This window comes from Ictidomys tridecemlineatus, chromosome 15 (assembly GCF_052094955.1).
Source record: "Ictidomys tridecemlineatus isolate mIctTri1 chromosome 15, mIctTri1.hap1, whole genome shotgun sequence".
In the NCBI taxonomy this organism is placed as follows: Eukaryota; Metazoa; Chordata; class Mammalia; order Rodentia; family Sciuridae; genus Ictidomys; species Ictidomys tridecemlineatus.
In genome coordinates, this window is record NC_135491.1 from 26,878,954 (window position 1) to 26,897,993 (window position 19,040).

Sequence of the window (19,040 nt, forward strand, 5' to 3'; positions counted from 1 at the left end):
CAAAACTCAAGAAGTTTGTGGTACTTAATTATTTACAGAAGTTCATTTTTTCCTGAGCAAGTCCATGATGTGCATATAGGTCTTCAGTTACTACAGTTTTCATTTACAATCTGTTTTAAGGATAAAACACACAATAATTTTATTTTTTTAAAAAAATTATCAGATATTAATCAATGGTTTACTATATGTCAAACATTAGCTCAATGGACTTAAGTAACTAAAAATGCATAATTGTGACTTCAGATAGAATAAATTTTGTTTTAGCTGTCTCCTATAAGAAGTTCATGTTATTTTATGACTCCAGTCTTAAGCCTTGCAGACTTCTCTGCAAGGCATCCAAGAAAAAAACAACTGAGATGCTGCATTAGGCTGGCCTTGAAAAAGATTGCATAGGGGGCCTTTCCCATCTGTAATTTTTAAGAATATAAAGGAGTAAACATCAAGGAGGGGCTCAGGATATTAAATTAATATATTTATCAATGTTAAAAAATGTCACTCCTTTTTTCTGTTTCATATTGAGAACTGCGTTTTCTCTTTAGTATTTTATTACTATAACTAAGAATTTGTAACTCTCATCAGTGTTAGATAAACTATGCTCTGATTTACTTCTGTACCACATGACAGAACATCTGTAGGAAGTAGTCTACAGACTCAAGCATGGAAAAAAATGGCATGAGATGCCCTCATAGTAGTTAGCAAATTTGTTACAAATGTAGAAAATTCCCTCATATTCCTTTTTGAAAGCACAAAAGAGAAATTTGTGGTTCTAAAGCTAGGTTAAAAGAACTGAGTGCAGAGAGAACATAATTTGACCTAACAATATACAAATTAATACCTTTTTCAGTTGAATTTTTCCTTACTACTCAATGTCTAACATCTGTTCTAGAAAGCATTAACCTTTACTCCTTCTAGGCATACACATGAACATATTACACTCAGATGAACTAAGTAATAAGAGTACACAAAATTTGAGAAACTAGTTTCTTTATAGTGGTAAAACTCAAATGAAAGACACAAATCCTATAGCTATCTCATTAAACAAAGAAAACAGTACTTTGAAATAAAGTACTATTAACTAGAATTTAATATATATTTTTGAAGTAAATAACATTTAAGTTTGGAGGAAAGGGTTATTTTTATAGCATCCCATTAAGGTAATGAGATAGAAACTCCTTCTCTCATTTTATATTATTCTTTCTGTGCAGTTCTGGTGTAAACCTGGAATTAAGTTAGAGTTTATGGTGACAGAGAATCTAAAAAGCTGTGTAGTTCTGAGAACTAGAACAGGGTATTTTGACCTTCTTTTTCAAGAAATAAACTTTTAAAAAGTTGTGCTCCTAATATGATATGTCAAGAGCTTTGTAATGTTGTGAACAACCAATAAAAAAAAAAAGAAAACTCAAAAAAAAAAATAACTCAATGATATGTACACTTTAAAAAAAAAAAAGTTGTGCTCCTGATAACAGAAAATGGCTAAAGGTGGAGATCTTCCATGAATAGGAGTTTCATAGGTTGGTAGAATGCTTTCTAAAGACAGATTACAGGAGCAGAGGCATCACAAGCTGTTTGGGTACTAGAGGAAAAAGGAATATTCTTAAATCAAGATAGCTAAGCCAACCTCAAAAGGTAGGTTGGTAGAATGCTTTCTCGAGACAGAATACATGATTTGAGGCATTACTTGCTGCTTGGATACTAGAGGAGAAAAGTATATTCTTAAGACAGCCAAGCCAACCTCAAAAGGTAGCTGGCTGTTCATTTGTCATAAATTTCCCAAATGCCTCTATGTTACAGATCCCGTGTTAGGTACTAGGGAATCAAAGACAATAAGACAGACACTACCCCTTGAGTTGCTTCAACTATCACAATATACTAACTAGGATAGAGAGATTCTAATACAAATGGCACAAATAATCTTAATTTTAGAGTGTTTCTCAAACATCCTGGAATGAAGGGAGAGAATGTATTATTAAATGTGTTATTTAATAATGTTATTAAATATATATGTTAAAATAAATGGAGACTAATGGTGCGTTGCTCTTCATAAAGGAGGATGATTCTAGTGATTTAAGGCCAAAGGACAAATTTTTTTGAGATGTTTTCTTCCTAATGATGATATGACTTTTTTTTCAATCTCCCTTTTGGAACCAGAGTTTGCGTCAGTAGTCAAATGGCTAAATTGGAATTAATAGTTGGATTTAGTAGTTTATCCTTATGGTAGCAAATCCTAGATTTTTACTTCAATAGCCCTTTGGTTCTGTTAACTGAAATACATTATTATAATTATACACATGACAGTCAGAAAATGTTTTAAGGATTCCTTGTCTCATCTTGAGATTTAAATTAAAGTTGAAGGAAAACCACTGAGGAAAAAAATTCCAGATTATGTAAATTAACAGCATACCAGATACACATTATAGGATATTTTAATATTTCTAGCTCTAAAATAGTAAAAGAAAAATCTCTTGAAAATAATAAAGGAGGGAATGTACTCAAATGGATGATAAAAAGTATAGAAATGGTTAAAACCCATCTGTCAGTATTTTAAGGCTATAATATTAATGAAATGGGAGCCAGTGTTAGTTCATCATCATAAGACTGGATTTGCTGTTTAGAAAGAGGTTACATATTTTGTCATTTTCATCTCTTAAATCTTTCAATACATTCATTACACTGTTGCTTTTTTGTGTTCAGCTATTTATGTTCATTTCAAAACTAGTATTTCTGCAAAGTATATGAGGCATTTCATTAACAAATGAATTGATATGATTGTCTTGATGTTGACTATAATAATAGAAACACAATAGTCATTTTCCAACATGAATTCATCATAAAACTCCCAGTAAACTAGGAAGAGAGTAAACTTCTTTAATATGATACAGAGCATCTACAAAAAATCCCCTATAGGTAATAATATTTAATGGTGAAAGATGGACTGTTTTCTCTTAAGATTGGAAACAATGCAAGGGTTTCTACTCTTAACATTCTTTTAAGATAGTGTAAGAGACAGCATAAAAGGTATAGAGAAAGATGGAAATAAAACTGTCTTTTTATTAAGATGATATCTTTCTTTTAAGATGATATTTGTCTATGCAGAATATCCCAAGGAATCTAAAAAAGAAAACCCTCCAATAATCAATAGTGACTGAGATTATAATCTTGCTTATATCAAGATCAAAAATCAATTTCCATATGCTAAAAACAAACATGTGGAAACCAAGCTTAAAAATACAACATCTATAGTCTTTCCATAAAAAATAAAATAATTATGCTAATACTTAATAAAACACAGAGGGTTTTAACGATGAACATCAACGTCAGATGGAGACGTTTGCATGGCCATGAATTGGTTACAGTGAAAACAGCACTGAGGAAAACAAGAGCCCAGATTCTCACTGCTAGAGAAGATAGCTACAAATACAGATGATATCAGAAAGAACCTTGAAGCACTGTGTTGGATTAGAAATCTAGATGTTGATATGACTTATGGTTTTACATTGTTTTTACAAATATGAACAGATGTATATTGAGCATTCAGAACCTGGCTTTTAAACAACACACTCTGCCAAAAGGAACCAGATCTCCTTAATGAAATGTCTGACTCAAGGCTTGGACAGGGAAGTATAAGATTCCAATCTAAAATAATGCAGAAGGAAAGGAGATAATCATTATTTCACCAAGAAGGCTGACTCAAGTAGTGTGTTCAATGGAGTATAAGGGTAGCAGGTGGAGGTCTGATGAGAAAAGGATATTTAAGTAATAGCAGAATATGTTCCCATAAAATACTTATCAAATTAAAAGGGGAAAACAGTGAACTGGTTGGATGAAATCAGTAGTCATCAAAAAGACTAGGTGAGCAATGTTAACATGACAATGGCAGACCAGGTCACCACTATGTACTTCCTAATGAGATGAACTGAGAAGTGCACAAGATCAGTTCTGCATTTCTTTGCAGTGAAATTTCTGCAAAGCATTTATGATCTAAGTTACGAAATGGGAAAACAGCATTATCTCATACTTTTAAAATGGATATGGTCAGGACATGAAACAGAAAAAGACTAAGGAACTGTTGCATATTGAAGAAATCTAAAAAAATGTGACTTCTGCATCAGATTTTCTTGACAGAATTCTGGATCAGGAAAAAAATGTTATTTTTGGGGTAGGTGATAAAATATGAATGGGGTCTATGCATAGATATAGATGATACTGAAGTTATTCCCTGACTTAGAGGGTTGTGTTTGGTACACAGGGCAATATCCTTGCTCTTTGGAATATGGGGCGGGAGGGAGAGAGAGAAAAACAAAGATGAAGAAGTAGAAAGGATAGGGGATAGGAACAAAATTATTTAGAATACTCACCAATGACTTTAACAAAATAAGCATCTGCTTCAAAGTTATTTTTTAGTGTATGGATGGCAAAATCATTCTTTGAATATCCTTTACTTAGTACTACAATGTCCAAGATTCCCTGGAAAAAAACAGTTAAGAACAAACTATTAGATGAACTAAAAAAAGAAAATGACCATTAAAAAGTATGGTGTGTGTTATAGTTTGGATAAGTGTCCTCCAGAGGCCTCTGGGTTAAAGGTTTGGTTGACAGCCTTTGGAACTACTGAGATGTGGTAAACTCTTAGGAGCTGAGGCCTAGTGGAAGAAAGTTCAGTTATTGGGTGTATACTCTTGAAGGGGATACTTGGGCCTAGATGCTTCCAACTGCCATGAGGTGAGTAGCCTCTTCCAACCATGAACTCCTGCCACGATACTCTATCCTGCCAAAGGCCCAAACCAACAGGGCCAACTGATTGTATACTAAAATCTCTCAAACTGAGGCCAAAATAAGCCTTCCTTCCTTTTAAGTTATTTCAGGTATTTTGTCACAGTGACAGAAAGGTTACACTGTATATTGACCACTTAAGTGTAAAATTTATTTACTCAAGTTGAAGTTGAATAGTAAAATAAAATGAAAAAATCTAGTTTTAGTCTTTGAAAAGAATTATTAGCATTTTGGTGTATTTCCTTCTGGCCATATATGCATGAATTTTTAAAGCCTGTGACAGTGATCACCAGATCTTTTCCAATAATCAGAGAGAGGACCTTTTATATGCCCTTGCCACCTCAAGGTGTCATTTTTCTTTTTTTCCGTAAAAAAGGGGGAAGCTTTGCTAATTATATTAAAATAGAGTGTACTCAATTTAACTGACTCTGTCGTGTCTCATGAGGCTATTCATCTATCATATTTTTATGTATGTTAGCAAATTTTTCTTCCTGTAAATTGACTATGTGCTATTTTTTCCAAAGAGTTTTAGGTGACATATCAGTTTGTCTGAATCCTTTTGTATTAGGACATTAATTATTTCACTCATTGATAGAAAATTTGTTACCCAGATTGAAAAAATAATTTTAAATTTCATTTATGATGTTTTGATGTAGGGAAATTAAAATTGATTCATAGTCAATTCTTGTGATTTTTTTTTCTCCTCTTGTGATATTTCTGCCAATTACTTTTCTGCTTGGAAATTTCTAAAATTGAATGAGATTTGGTAGGAGGAGAACAGAAGAAAACAAGTTCCTGCATTACTCTAATTGGAAATAGCCTCTTATAAAAACAAAATAAACCCAAAACAGGGATGAAGAAGATATACACATCCTGATGAGCACCTGACTTTTTAAAGTAAATTATCTTGCAAGGATATGCTTGGATACTTTGAAATTTAACAAGTTTATTATTTTTTTTTCCTAAAATTTATTTTTCTGAGTGGTAAACTGACTTTCCTCCTTGGAGAAAAACCCAAGCCTTTTATAAGTTAACCTGGTAACCAAATAATCTGTAGCAATAGATGCTACTTCTAGTTCACAAGGATAAAAGTGAGTACATAACTTTTCTTTTGCAATGTAGTAAATGTTTAAGAGTCAGTTATCTATTGACTCTGCTTTTGTCTACTGCTGACCATGCACATTTACCAGTCTCAAAGCATGATTCTTCAGTGGTTTAATCCAAATAATTACATAAGGGCCTTTTCATATTTGACTGTAATGATAAATTTGTTTTCTCTGTCATTTAACATTAAAAGATGCTTTCTTTTATTCATTTGCTTTCATTATGTCGTCCACATTTTCTAGTCAAAAAGAGTATAAAGCTAAAGGGAGATGAAGTAGATGGAAATTAAACCCCAAACACTTAGGACAGCTCTGAACTCACATCTTCATAAATGTCAAAAAAGGTGGCAACCATGGCATCTCTGATTTGATTTAGGTCTGTCAGCTCCCAGTAGACTTTAAACATCCGATGTGCCTCCTCACAGCTTACATTATTACAAGGGACATTTTCCAATAAAAAGGCTTGCTGGTTGCTGTATAATAAACAAAAGGCATTTATTTAATATGATATCTCAAAACTGTGCAACAACAGGTGTAATGTATTTTTCTAGAATCAAAAAAATAAATATATACAGTGAAATTATACTACCCCCCCCCAATCCAGCAATCAATTATGATTGCTTACTGTGACATTAAAAACAACAACAACAACAAAACAACGAACTAAAATTGTTGTCACTTCTTTTCAGTCTTTGATAAAAATTGTCTGACTTTTTGAGGCAAGTCAGTTGCTCGCCTTTTTCCTCTTATCGAGTTTCTACATACATCCCTCTGGTGCTCTCTTGTTATTCTATTATCTATATACCTTGTAACTGAGTTCCTGGACCAGTCATTACCATTTAGACCTATATTATTCTTTTTTTTTTTTAGAGAGAGAGAGAGAGAGAGAGAGAGAAAGAATATGAATTGTTTTAATATTTATTTTTAGTTTTCGGCAGACACAACATCTTTATTTTTATGTAGTGCTGAGTATCGAACTCAGTGCCCCGCGCATGCCAGGCGAGCGTGTTACCATTTGAGCCACATCCCCAACTCAAGACCTATATTATTCTTTAAGAAATATTTAAATTTTAACTGGAGACCCTGATATCCCCAAGTCCTGTAAACCCAAAGCAGTGAATCTAAAACAGCTGACCTGTCAGGAACCTCTCAGATAACAAAGACATTATACTTTGTGTAGCCATAAAGTCCACTCTCTTGAATTTGACTACACAGGCAGAATGGTTATCAGCTTAGATTTTGGAGCGTGACTACTAGATTCCAATCCTGACATGGTCACTTAGCAGATATATGACTTTGAGCAAGATGTTTAACTTCTCTAACATTCATATCCTGATTTGTAAACTGAGTGATTAAAGTACTTATAGCATAGGGTTATTGTGAAGAGGAATAAAATACTGAAGGGAAAGTACTTGAGACAATTCCTAGCTTCCAGTTAGTATTCCATGAAAGAGCTTATATTACCATCGTTCTTATAAAGTATGACACAGTTCCATATAAAAATCTTTTCATTAGATATAAAAGTAATGTTTGTATATGATTTTATGTAATGCTCTTGTTTATAGGCATATCCCATACATAACCTTCCACTTTCCCCTAAGCTCACAGAAAATAATAGGTTGCTACTGTATAGTGCTTAAATTTTATTAATGCTCAATTTTTCTCTAATAATCATTTTAACTAAGTTAGTGGAGATTTCTTTTTTTTCCACATAAAAATGTTTGAGTCTCAGTGATTTAGAGGGAAAAAAAAGAATTATAAGAAAGGAACATTTCTAACATTTCAAACACATATTTGAAACCTATGTACAAAATATTCAATTTGTATGAAGTACTAATACATGATTGCTTATTTTTCCAAGACTAAAAAAATTTCCAGAACAAATAGTTCATTAGAACAATTATTTAATCAATGAACGCTTTCTCAGACCATAACATTTACTTGGAAAACTTTGAGGAGACCTTTGCTCAAGATATAACATGTAACAGTATTCTCATTACAAAGAACAAATGATTTTTCTTTGTCTCTTATCTAATAATTGATTTTTAAATTCTGATTTGCAATTTTTTTTCCAGGTAACTTATGTATCCTACTTTTTAAACTAAACCATTTTACTATAAATTTCACAGAGATGCAGCATATTCTAGCTTCTCATTAGAGAGTATGTTTAAATATGAAAATATGTGATAAAAGCAGCTTTCTACTATATTTTGTGATCACTGTATCACATTCATCAGCCTTCTGCATGTATTCCATTTCTCTTTTCAAAGCCACTGCATGGATTTCATTATAACAACTCTGGTCAGTTTCATGTAAGCAATCTTTATTGTAATTGTATAATTTAAAATTCCATTCTTAATTTTTTTTTGTGGGGGGTACCAGGGTTTGAACTCAGGGGCATCAACCAACCACTGAGCCACAATCCCCAGCCTATTTTGTATTTTATTTAGAGACAGGGCCTCAATGAGTTGCTTAGCGACTCTGGTTGCTGAGGCTGGCTTTGAACTCATTATCCTCCTGCCTCAGCTTCCTGAGCTGCTGGGATTACAGGTGTGTCCCACCGAGCCTTGCACCATTCTTAATTTTTGATACACGTTTGTAAAATAATGAATGTCTCACTAGTTATACTGGTGTTATACTGTGCAACTTGGGGTCTTTAAAAGCTCAGTTCTTTTAAATTCTGATGAAATCTAAAGACATAGTCTTGCTCTATTTGGTTTTGAAACCCTTGCGGTTTTGGCAATTGCAATGAATGCATTGTTTAAAAAATCGTTTTTCAAAATGATTACAAAAATTATCACAAAATTCAAGTAACAGAGACATTTAAAAAGTCAAAACCCTTCCTTTCCTGCAATAAACATTGTTAATAATTTGATATGTATCTCTCCAAACTTTCTCCTAGGCTATTCATGTATGTAAGAACCCATATCCTCATAAACAAAAATGAAACCAAGAAAACTGGATTCTGCTATGGGAAAGGGATACTAAATTATCAAGACTTCTGACACTATTTTGAAAATTTCCTTTGGAGAAGTTGCATATCTTTCACCAATAGCCCACCAAATTATCTATTTCCCCAGTCTCATTCTACCCAGTGGCAACTCTATTATATGGATAAGCTACCATTCATTTTAAGATTCTATTATTGATGGTCAGGTTATTGCCAGATATTCCTCTTTTATTTTTCTTTGGGAACTTCTACAAGGATTTTCAGATGATAATCATCTGGCCAAAAGATATGTGTATTTAAAAATGTACCAATTTACAGTTCCAATTTAATATGAGTGTGTCTTTCATGTCTTGGCAATAATAGTAGCATTGCTTCTTACTCTTGCCAGTTGAATTGCTTACAAATGATTTATTTACTTTTTCTGATTATGAGAAACTATTACTTTCAGGTTCATCAGTCCTTTTTCTTCTGTGAATTGCCACTAAAATTTTTTCTAACTGATTTTTAGATCTCTGATTGTTAGGGACATTAGCCCCTTACCTGTTATTCTTATATCCTCATTCATAAAATAGTAGTAATAACATCACATTGCCTCAAGTGACTGTTGAAAGAACTGAATGAGAAAATGCATGGTACAGTGTTTAGTATAGTGCCTAGTACATAACACAGACATGTTCAACAATTGCTATTATTATTATATGCTGCCATTGTTATTATTTGATATGCTGCAAACATTTGTTCCAAGTCTTTTATTTTCTAAATTTTGTTTATTTTCGTCACTAAAAGGTTCATAATATTTACATAATAATTTATGTCAGTATTCTTTCCTTATGGCACTTTAAGAAATGTTAAAGGAAGTCCATTATGCAGATCAGAAATTGACACCATATGATAATTTAGTTCCACACAAAGGAATGAAAAGCACTGAACATGTTAATAAAATATATTTTTCTTATTTAAACTTCTATAAGGAGAACTGAATAAAATTCAACAACACATTATCCCTTGTTATTAAGAATACAAGAATAGGGGGTGGGGTTGTAGCTCAGTGGTACAGCATCTGTCTCACATGTGTGAGGCATTGGGTTCCATCTTTAGCACATAAAAATAAATAAATAAAATAAATGTATTGTGTCCATCTACTACTAAAAAATATTAAAAAATACAAGAAGAGATAAAGTGTGTGATAAAAATAGAACCAAGATCAGGAGAAATAAAAATATATTCTTTTAAGTTTCTGAAACTACTGATGAAATAATATAATTGGTATAGAAATAGGTTAAGCAAATAATCTTTAAATCCTAAAGGAATCACTGAAATAATAAGATTTAAAATAAGCCAACAAAAATGATAAAATCATAAAAAGTACAAAACTAAAACTAATTCAAATGAAAGCTGAAAGAGGAAAACAAAAAGAAAAAAAAAACCAAATAAATAACGTGATGGTAGATTTATACCTAGTCATGTTAATACTGGCAGGAAATATATAGTTTAAATACACAAATTAAAAAGAAAAGACAGACTTATTGAATGAAAAAACTAACATTCAACCTATAAGATTGCCTATAAGAAATTTACCTGAAACATAAAGACACAAACAGGCAAAAAGACAGCTATTAAAAAAGCAGAACGTCAATCCACAGAGTAGTAAAAAGACAAATGATTCACTTTTAAGAATTCACTTTTAGATCTCTGATTGTTAGGGACATTAGCCCCTTACCTGTTATTCTTATATCCTCATTCATAAAATAGTAGTAATAATAGCACATTGCCTCAAGTGACTGTTGTAACCCTAACCCTAACCCTAACCCTTAAGGATTTGAATAGATATTATTTCTCCAAGCAATAAAAAAGTCATTATGCACAAAAAAGGATAGTCAACAAAATGAGCTATCAGAGAAGTCCAAAATCATAATAAGACACCAATTAACATCTAGTAGCATGGCTGTAATAAAAAGAGACAGAGCTAGCAAGCATGCATTGCATGTGCCTGTTATCCCAGCTATTTGAGAAGCTGAAGCAGTAAGACTGCTTGGGGGAAGCAGTTTGGGGCCAGTCTGGGCAACAAAGCAAAACACTGTCCCTTAGAAAGAAAGAGTGAGTTAGAGTGAGGGGTGGGGGTAGGGGGAGAAAGAGAAAGAGAGGAAGATAATAACTAGTGTTGGAGAGAATATAGAGAAATTTGGACCATATACATTGATGGGAGGCTTATAAACTGGTGTAGCTGCTTTGGAAATTACTGAAAAGGTTAAACAAAGTTACTGTTTGACCTCGGATTTCATCTCTAGGTATACCCAAAAGAAATAAAACTTACATTCATACAAAAATATGTATGGATAATTGTTCATAGTAGCATTATTTGTAAAAGTCAAAAGTGAAAAGTATACAAATATCCATCAACTAATGAGTGGAAAAACAAAATATAGTATACAATGATCATTAAAAGGAACATATTAAACAAATACATGGATGATCCTTGAAAATATGCTAAGTGAAAGAAGCTAGAAAGTGTATGATTCCATTTATGTGAAATGTCCACAACAGGAAAATCTATAGTGAGAAAAAGCATACTAACAGTTCCCTAGGGCTGAAGGAATTGGGAAGAAAAAAGCAAGACTGGTAATGGGTAGAGGTTTCTTTTGAGACAATGACAAGGTTCTAACCTTGCAGGACAGTTATATAACTGTATTGGAAAAACCACTGAATTGTACATATTAAGTGAATTATATTGTAAGTGATCATATTCTAATAATGCTATTATATATGTTTTAAAAGTGATATACCAGTCTAAGGTAAATTAGAAGACTCGATTGACTATATTGATAAAAGACACGGTAGACTTCAGAACAAAGAAAATCACCAGATCAAGTCAGTAATTTCATAATAGAAAGGTGTCAGTTCTTCTAGACAACATAAGAATCCTAAATGTTTATGCACCTAGTAATAGAGCTTAAAATTATATGAAACAAAAAACTGAAAGAACTACAAGGTGAAAAAGACAAATTTACAACTGTGTTCAAAGATTTCAATATGCTTCTTCGAATTACTGGTAGATTAAAAAGACATAAATTCAGTGAGGATAAAGAAGACTTGAACAAGATTATCATCCATTTTAAACTGGCTGACATCTTTTGAGGTGTAAATTATATTTGTCAAAATAGAGCATATACTGATCATAAAATAAGTCTCAATAAATATAAAGGAAATAAAGTCATAGAAAGTATGTTCTCTGGTCATAATGGAATTAGATTAGAAAGCAATAATAGATATTTGGAAAATCTCCAGATATTTGGAAATTACTTAAAACACTGCCAAATAATCGAGGAGTAAAAAGGAAAAATAGAAAGTACTTTGAACTGAATGAAAATGAAGATGATGAATATCAAGACTTGTGGGACGTCATTAATATAGTATTTAGAGGATACTTACAGCATCCTATATTACTAAATACCTATATTAGTAAAGAAAAGTCTCAATTCAGCGATCTCAGTTTCTTTCTTAAGAAACTAGAAATAGAAGAGTCAGTTTAATGTGAAATAAGCAGAAAAGGGAAATATCATAGAAGATAAATGAAGTACAAGACAATAATTAAAACAAAAGCTGTCTTTTTTCTTGCCAAGATTAATAAAGTTAATAAACTTCCAGCTAAAATGGTCATTTAAAAAAATAAAGATACAAAATGCTAATATCAGGAATGAGAGAGGTGATATCACTATAGATTTTATTGGTATTTAAAGCCACCAAAGGAATATCATAAAATGGGTGAATTTCTTAGAAGTACCAAAGCTCACTCAAGAGTAGATTGAAAAAAAAATTAAAGGGTAGTTCAAAAGAGAAAATTTCATACTGAGATGACTTCACTGACGAATTCTACCAAATATTCAGAGGGAACCTCCCTCACCAATTCTACAAAAACTCTTAAGTAAACAGATGAGAAAGACATATTTCCCAATTCATTCTATGAATCAGCATCATACACCAGATTAGCAAAGACATAACAAAAGAACTATAGACCAACAGCATTCATGAACACAAGTGCAAAAATTTTAACCAAAATTCTAGTAAGTAAACTTCAGAGTACAGCCAGATCTTGCTTTGCACTGTTCATTGCAACTTCAGCATTTTGAAAACTATCTTCTGCTTTATGATTACCACAGAACTGCAAAGACAAGAGGACATAGTTCTGATAATGGACATGTTTCAATGAACACAGTACCTTGCAAAGTGAGGGCTAGAGGTATATGAAAAAGAGAAAAATCATGAGTAGTTGAGCTTATTGCAAGAATGCAGAATTGCTTTAATATTTGAAAATAAATCAGTTTGATTCAATAGTTGGACGTAAAGCAAATCATACAGTTAAATAATTTCTCAACATTATGAAGGACATTTACAGAAAACCTATAGTGAACTTCATACTAATGGTAGAAAACTGAAAATATTTTCCTCCTAAGATCTTTCTTCCTAAAAAACAAGAATGCCTGCTCTCACATTTCAAAAAATGTAATACAGGTTCTTGCCACTGCAAAAAGAAAAAAGTCCTAAAAACAAAACAAAACAAATCACCAAAAAACAAAATAAAATACAACCAAATTGGAGAGGAAGAATTAAAACTGTTTTTATTTGTAAATTATATTGACAACTTATTTAGAAAATCCTATGAAACATGCAAAAATTTTTAGAACTAGAAAGGAAGTTTAGCTGGATGGAAAATACAAACACAATAGTCAACTGTATTTCTATATACCACCAAAGAAAAATCAGAAATTAAAATGAAAATGTTCCAGTCATATGCATCAAACAAAAGAAATACCTAGAATGAACAAGACCTCCATATTAAAACCTAGAACACACTAATGAGAAAATTATAGATCTAAAATAAAACACATACACACACACACACACACACACACGCAAACACACCATATTCATGGCCAGAGGACTTGGTATTATTAAAATGTAAATTAACCCCGAATTAAATCTTCAGAATAATCCCAATCAAAATTTCTGCAGATTTTTTTTAAACTGTAGAAATGGTTACTAAAATTTATAGAAAATGCAAAGGATCTAGAAGAGTTAAAATAACTGGAAAAAAAGAGTAAAGTTGAAAGACTAAAGCCATTTGAATTTGCTATTTATTTTAATAAAATGTCATCAAAATAGTGTGATACTATTGCAAAGTTGGATGATAGATAACTGAAACAAGAATAAATGTACTCATACAGATATTGTCAGTTGGTTTTCATCAACAATCAAAGATAACTGAGCAGAAAAAGGAAGTCTTTTCAATAAGTTGTACTGGGACAATTTACAAAAAAAAGAATTTGGATTCATACCTTGCACCATATTCAAACATTAATTCAAAATGGATCACAAACATAAATGGAAAACTTAAAACTATACAATGTTTAGAGCAAAAGAGTAGGAAATCTTTGTGTTAGGTAATGATTCTTAGTAATGACATTAAAATCACAATCTATAAAAGAAAAATTCAAATACTGCATTCCTCAAAATTCAGTGCTTCTGCCCTTTGAAAGAGACTGTTCAGAGAATAAAAATCTAGAGATTGAGAGAAAATATTTGCAAATGACTTTTCCTTTTTTAGTATCAGGGATTGAACAAAGGGGCATTCAACCACTAAGCCACATTCCCAACCCTATTTTGTATTTTATTTAGAGACAGGGTCTCATTGAGTTACTTAGTGCCTCGCTATTGCTCAGCCTCCTGAGCTGCTGGGATTATATGCATGTGCCACTGCACCTGGTTGCAAATGACTAATTGTTTGGGGGGAGGTGGTGGTGATACTGGAGATTAAATCCAGGGACAGTCTATCACTGAGCTACAGCCCAGCTCTTTTTGTTTTTCATTTGGAGACAGGTTCTCATTAAGTAATCAAGGTTAAAAGCCTTGATAAATTGCTGACGCTGGCCTCTAATTTATGATGCTCCTGCTTCAGCCTCTTTAGGTGCTGGAATTTCAGGTATGTGCCACTGCACATGGTTTTCTAACATATTTATTTAATAATAAAGGGCTTATTTTAGAATATAATATTGAGAGTCTTCCATGTATCCCTAGTTCATTGACTATTTTGATTAGAATATTCCCTTGTATAGAATCTCAATATTATGATGATGAGTGGAAGAACCCAGACATTAGAGAGAATTCCAATTATATAAAATATTAGAAAATGCAATCTAAATTATAGTGGCAGAAAGAGAAGGGAAGGTTATAAAGGGTTAAGAGGGAACTCTGTGTGTGGTGGCCATGTTCATTATTTTGATGAGGGTGGTATTTTCATAGATGTACATATATGTAAAAATGTATCAACTAACATACATGACACACTCATAAAATGGACAACAGAAAGATGTGCTACAAGCTACCACATGAGCAAACACTGAAAACATTATGGTAAATGAAATAAATAAGACAAAGCATCACATACTGTATAACTGCATTTATATGAAATATCCAGAATAAGTAAAAGTGTATAGACAGAAAGAAAGTAGATTAGTGTTTTCCTAGGGCTAGTGGAAGTGGTTGAAGGAATATTAGGGGACTGGAAAGTGATAAGCTGAGCGGGCATCTTTGTATGATAGTGAAAATGTCCTAAAATTGATTGTGATGATGGATGCACAACTTTGTGAATATACTAAGTCACAGAATTGTATATATACTAAATGGGTGAATTGTAAGGTGTGTGAATTATATTTCAATAAACAAAATTTAAAAAGTTATTATAGAAAATTTTAACCCATAAAAACAGGAATATTTAAGTTGTATAACATGTAAAATGCACATATCAAATGCCCCTTCTCTGAACAGGCTGATATTTATACATTTAATTTGCAGTCCTTTGAGACTGTTTTTAATTTCTCTTCAAAGACCATAAAATCACTGTTGTTTCTCAATACACCACCCCTTGACAAAGTTTAGGTTATTCTAGATTCTTAATGTGCTGTGTGCATCTGTCTTATTTCTCATTAAGAAAGGCAGTTGATGGCCTAGAAGTTCCCATCAAATGAATGGTTTGGAAACATTTTGCCATGTTTCCATTTATCTTTATTCAATGATATTCCTTATATTTGTTAATTTGGTGGTTATTACAATATTTTCTTTCTAGGTGTGATACATTTGTGTTTCTTATTGTAAAATATGAAATATTATGGTAATTTTCTTGGTTGAATACATAAGCACATAAATAAATAAACAGAATATTCAACTTTTTATTTTTTTTCCAGTCTAGAGATTGAACCCAGGGCTTTGTGCATGGTAGGCACAAGCAATATACCACAAATTATGTACATCAATTTGTGGGTATGCTACAATTCATAAAGTATATAGGCAGAAGGATATGTAAAAGTATTCATAAGATGTTAAGTGAAGAAAGTGGGCCACAAAACAGTATGAATGGCATAATCTTGTGTTACAATGCAAACAAATGTCACATACACACAAACTCATGAACACAATGAGGTAAAGCAGGAATACACAAACATGATTAATGGTGACTGTCTCTTTTGAACAGGTTTTACTTTACTTTCCATTTGTATGCATATTTCTTTAGTATGTTGTAGCCACCAGTTACTCTTACTTCACCTATTTTAATTCACTACATTTTCAGAACTACCTTATAGTTTCCTTATTTGTTATTTGTTGTTTACCATCTACCTTCCCCAACTTTTGTGTTTTATTCACACTTGTCTACCTAGTACCTGTGGCTTTGTTTCAATAGAACAGGTACTCAGTAGTTTCAAAAGTTAGCAAGTGAGGGTCTGGGGTTGTGGCTCAGCAGTACAGGACTCGTCTAGTACATGCAAGTGTGCTTGTTGATCCTTAACACTTAACACTTGATTGGATAGATATTTTTTTTTAATTTATATGCATTTATTTTATTCTATTCACATTGTACAATTGTTATATAACCTACATATAAATAAATAAAATAAAGGCATTTTGTTCAACTACAACTAAAAATAAATATTAAAAAAAGTAGGTGATTTCATTTGACAGGAAATAAATTCTAATGAAGATATAAAATGTTTCATGGAGAAAAATTTGTGGCATATAGATAAATATATATAAATATATAAAATTTTATAGCTCTAAATGTACTTATCAAAGAGGAAAAATTGAGAATTAATAAATTGTTGGAGAGTTGAAAAAAAAGCAGGTAAGTCTTTTTTAAGAAGAAAAATAAACACTAAAGATTAATTTATTTTTAAGCACAGTTATCTGTCTCCTCAATTCCTCTCTTTGTGAGGTGACGGAATATCTTGGTATCAACAACAACAAAATGGTGAAGAGGAAGTGTGGCTAATAGGAACTTCATCTACATCCATTGTGGATGGTCAAACATTTCTCTGGGCTGTCTAAGCCCATTGCAGACTTAGACTGCTACAGCAGAAAACATGGAATGTGCCCAGTTGATATGAATGACTTCTATAAAATAATAATCTCAGCACATGTACACACACACACACACACACACACACACACACACACACACACCCCTTGTGTTCTCCAAGTAAGTTCCCTATAGATCTATTTACATATTTCAGTGTCATTGTTCACATTTTTGTGATTCCTCTTTGAGCATGCCTTCAGAAGTAATTTACTCTTCTAACATCCTCAGTGATGGTAAATCATTGATAGGAGTGGTAGTACGACTGAAGTGTTAAATGTTATGGTCGGTTAATAGATTGTGCTAAAATAATTAATTGGTAAGACATTAGACTGAGGCAGCTCCACTGCACTTACTTCCTATTTAAACAAACAGAAATCTAAGTTAGTGTTAAAGGCAAAGGAAACTTAATACCTAGTAAGAATGCACCAACCAAACTAGAACTAGGGACTTTTCTAAAGGAATGATCCAAAGACTGCTACTGCTCCACTTTAAAAACTCATTTTTTTGGGGGGGGGGGCTTGTTTGGACATTCACCCTAAAAAAGGCTTCTCAGAACCCCTTCATAAAGCCCAGTTACAGCTTGTCGTCTAGAAATTCAATTCATGAATATCTGTCTGCTCAAATAAAATTTCAATGTGCCTAATTTTTTTTTTATTTTATATGTCACACATTAAATAATTTTTTTTAAAATTTTTTTATTGTTGGTCGTTCAAAACATTACACAGTTCTTAATACATCATATTTCACAGTTTGATTCAAGCGGGTTATGAACTCCCAACTTTACCCCTTATAACATCAGTTACCCTTCCATTGATTGACATAATGCCTTTCTAGTGTCTGATGTATTCTGCTGTCAGTCCTATTCTCTACTATCTAATGTGCCTAAATTTATCTTTAAACAGTTGGTTAGAATAGTATTTGTACAAAATCAAAGTACATGTAAAGTAGTAAGATTCATCTCAGTCTTTTTTTAAAAAACATTTTTATTAATTGTTGATGGATATTTATTTACTTATTTATTTATATGTGGTACTGAGAATGGAACTCAATGCCTCATACATGCTAGGCAAGCACTCTACCACTGAGCCACAATCCCAGCCCCTGAGTCTGACTCTTTAACTGAATTATTTTTATGGAGATATAACTCACATACCATAAACATCACCATTTTAAAGTATATAATTTAGTGTTTTTCAGTATATTCATTCCCATATGGAATCCTATCCTGTTTGCAGTCATTCCCTTTATCAGTAATTCTTAAGTGCTTGCTTTGGCAGCACATATACTAAAATTGGAATGATACAGAGAAGATTAACGTGGCCCCTGCGCAAGGATGACATGCAAATTTTGTGAAGCGTTCCATATTTTTTTATGGATATTAAAATATAAAGATTAATGATGAAAAAACAAAACAAAACAAGAAAGCAATTCTTAAAATTTCTAAAATGTTTAATTATTGAAGAAATGTTTATTCTACCCAGGAGACACCACTAAAGGACAATGGATACATATGTATATATTATTTCTAGATAAATATTAGTCATATTTTTTTATAGTTGGGGATACCAATGAAATTTAACCAAGGAAACTATTCTTTTGTTATCAATTTTATTTTGTGGTTTTTTTAAAATTTTTTATTTTTTTATTGGTTGTTCACAACATTACAAAGCTCTTGACATATCATATTTCATACATTAGATTGAAGTGGGTTATGAACTCCCAATTTTACCCCAAATGCAGATTGCAGAATCACGTCGGTTACACATCCACAATTTTACATAATGCCCAATTAGTAATTGTTGTATTCTGCTAC

The 19,040-nt window shown here is 32.1% G+C and overlaps 1 protein-coding gene and 1 non-coding gene across 4 annotated transcripts in view; one reads left to right on the forward strand and one right to left on the reverse strand.

Annotated features, from left to right (window-relative positions):
- Positions 1-19,040, reverse strand: part of Itfg1 (integrin alpha FG-GAP repeat containing 1) — a 260,497-nt gene that overhangs the window by 81,463 nt on the left and 159,994 nt on the right. For all 3 annotated transcript variants that reach the window (XR_013430849.1, XM_005318147.5, XM_021721173.3), the window contains exons 11-12: positions 6,196-6,346; positions 4,356-4,464 (exon numbers count right to left, since the gene is read on the reverse strand). Coding sequence is in view for 2 of the 3 variants with exons in the window: in XM_005318147.5 (XP_005318204.1) it covers positions 4,356-4,464; positions 6,196-6,346 (260 nt within the window). In the remaining variant the exon portion in view is untranslated. The remainder of the gene's footprint in view (positions 1-4,355; positions 4,465-6,195; positions 6,347-19,040) is intronic.
- Positions 18,489-18,596, forward strand: LOC120888174 (U6 spliceosomal RNA). Its single transcript, XR_013431239.1, has one exon. It is a non-coding gene; the product is annotated as a U6 spliceosomal RNA (small nuclear RNA).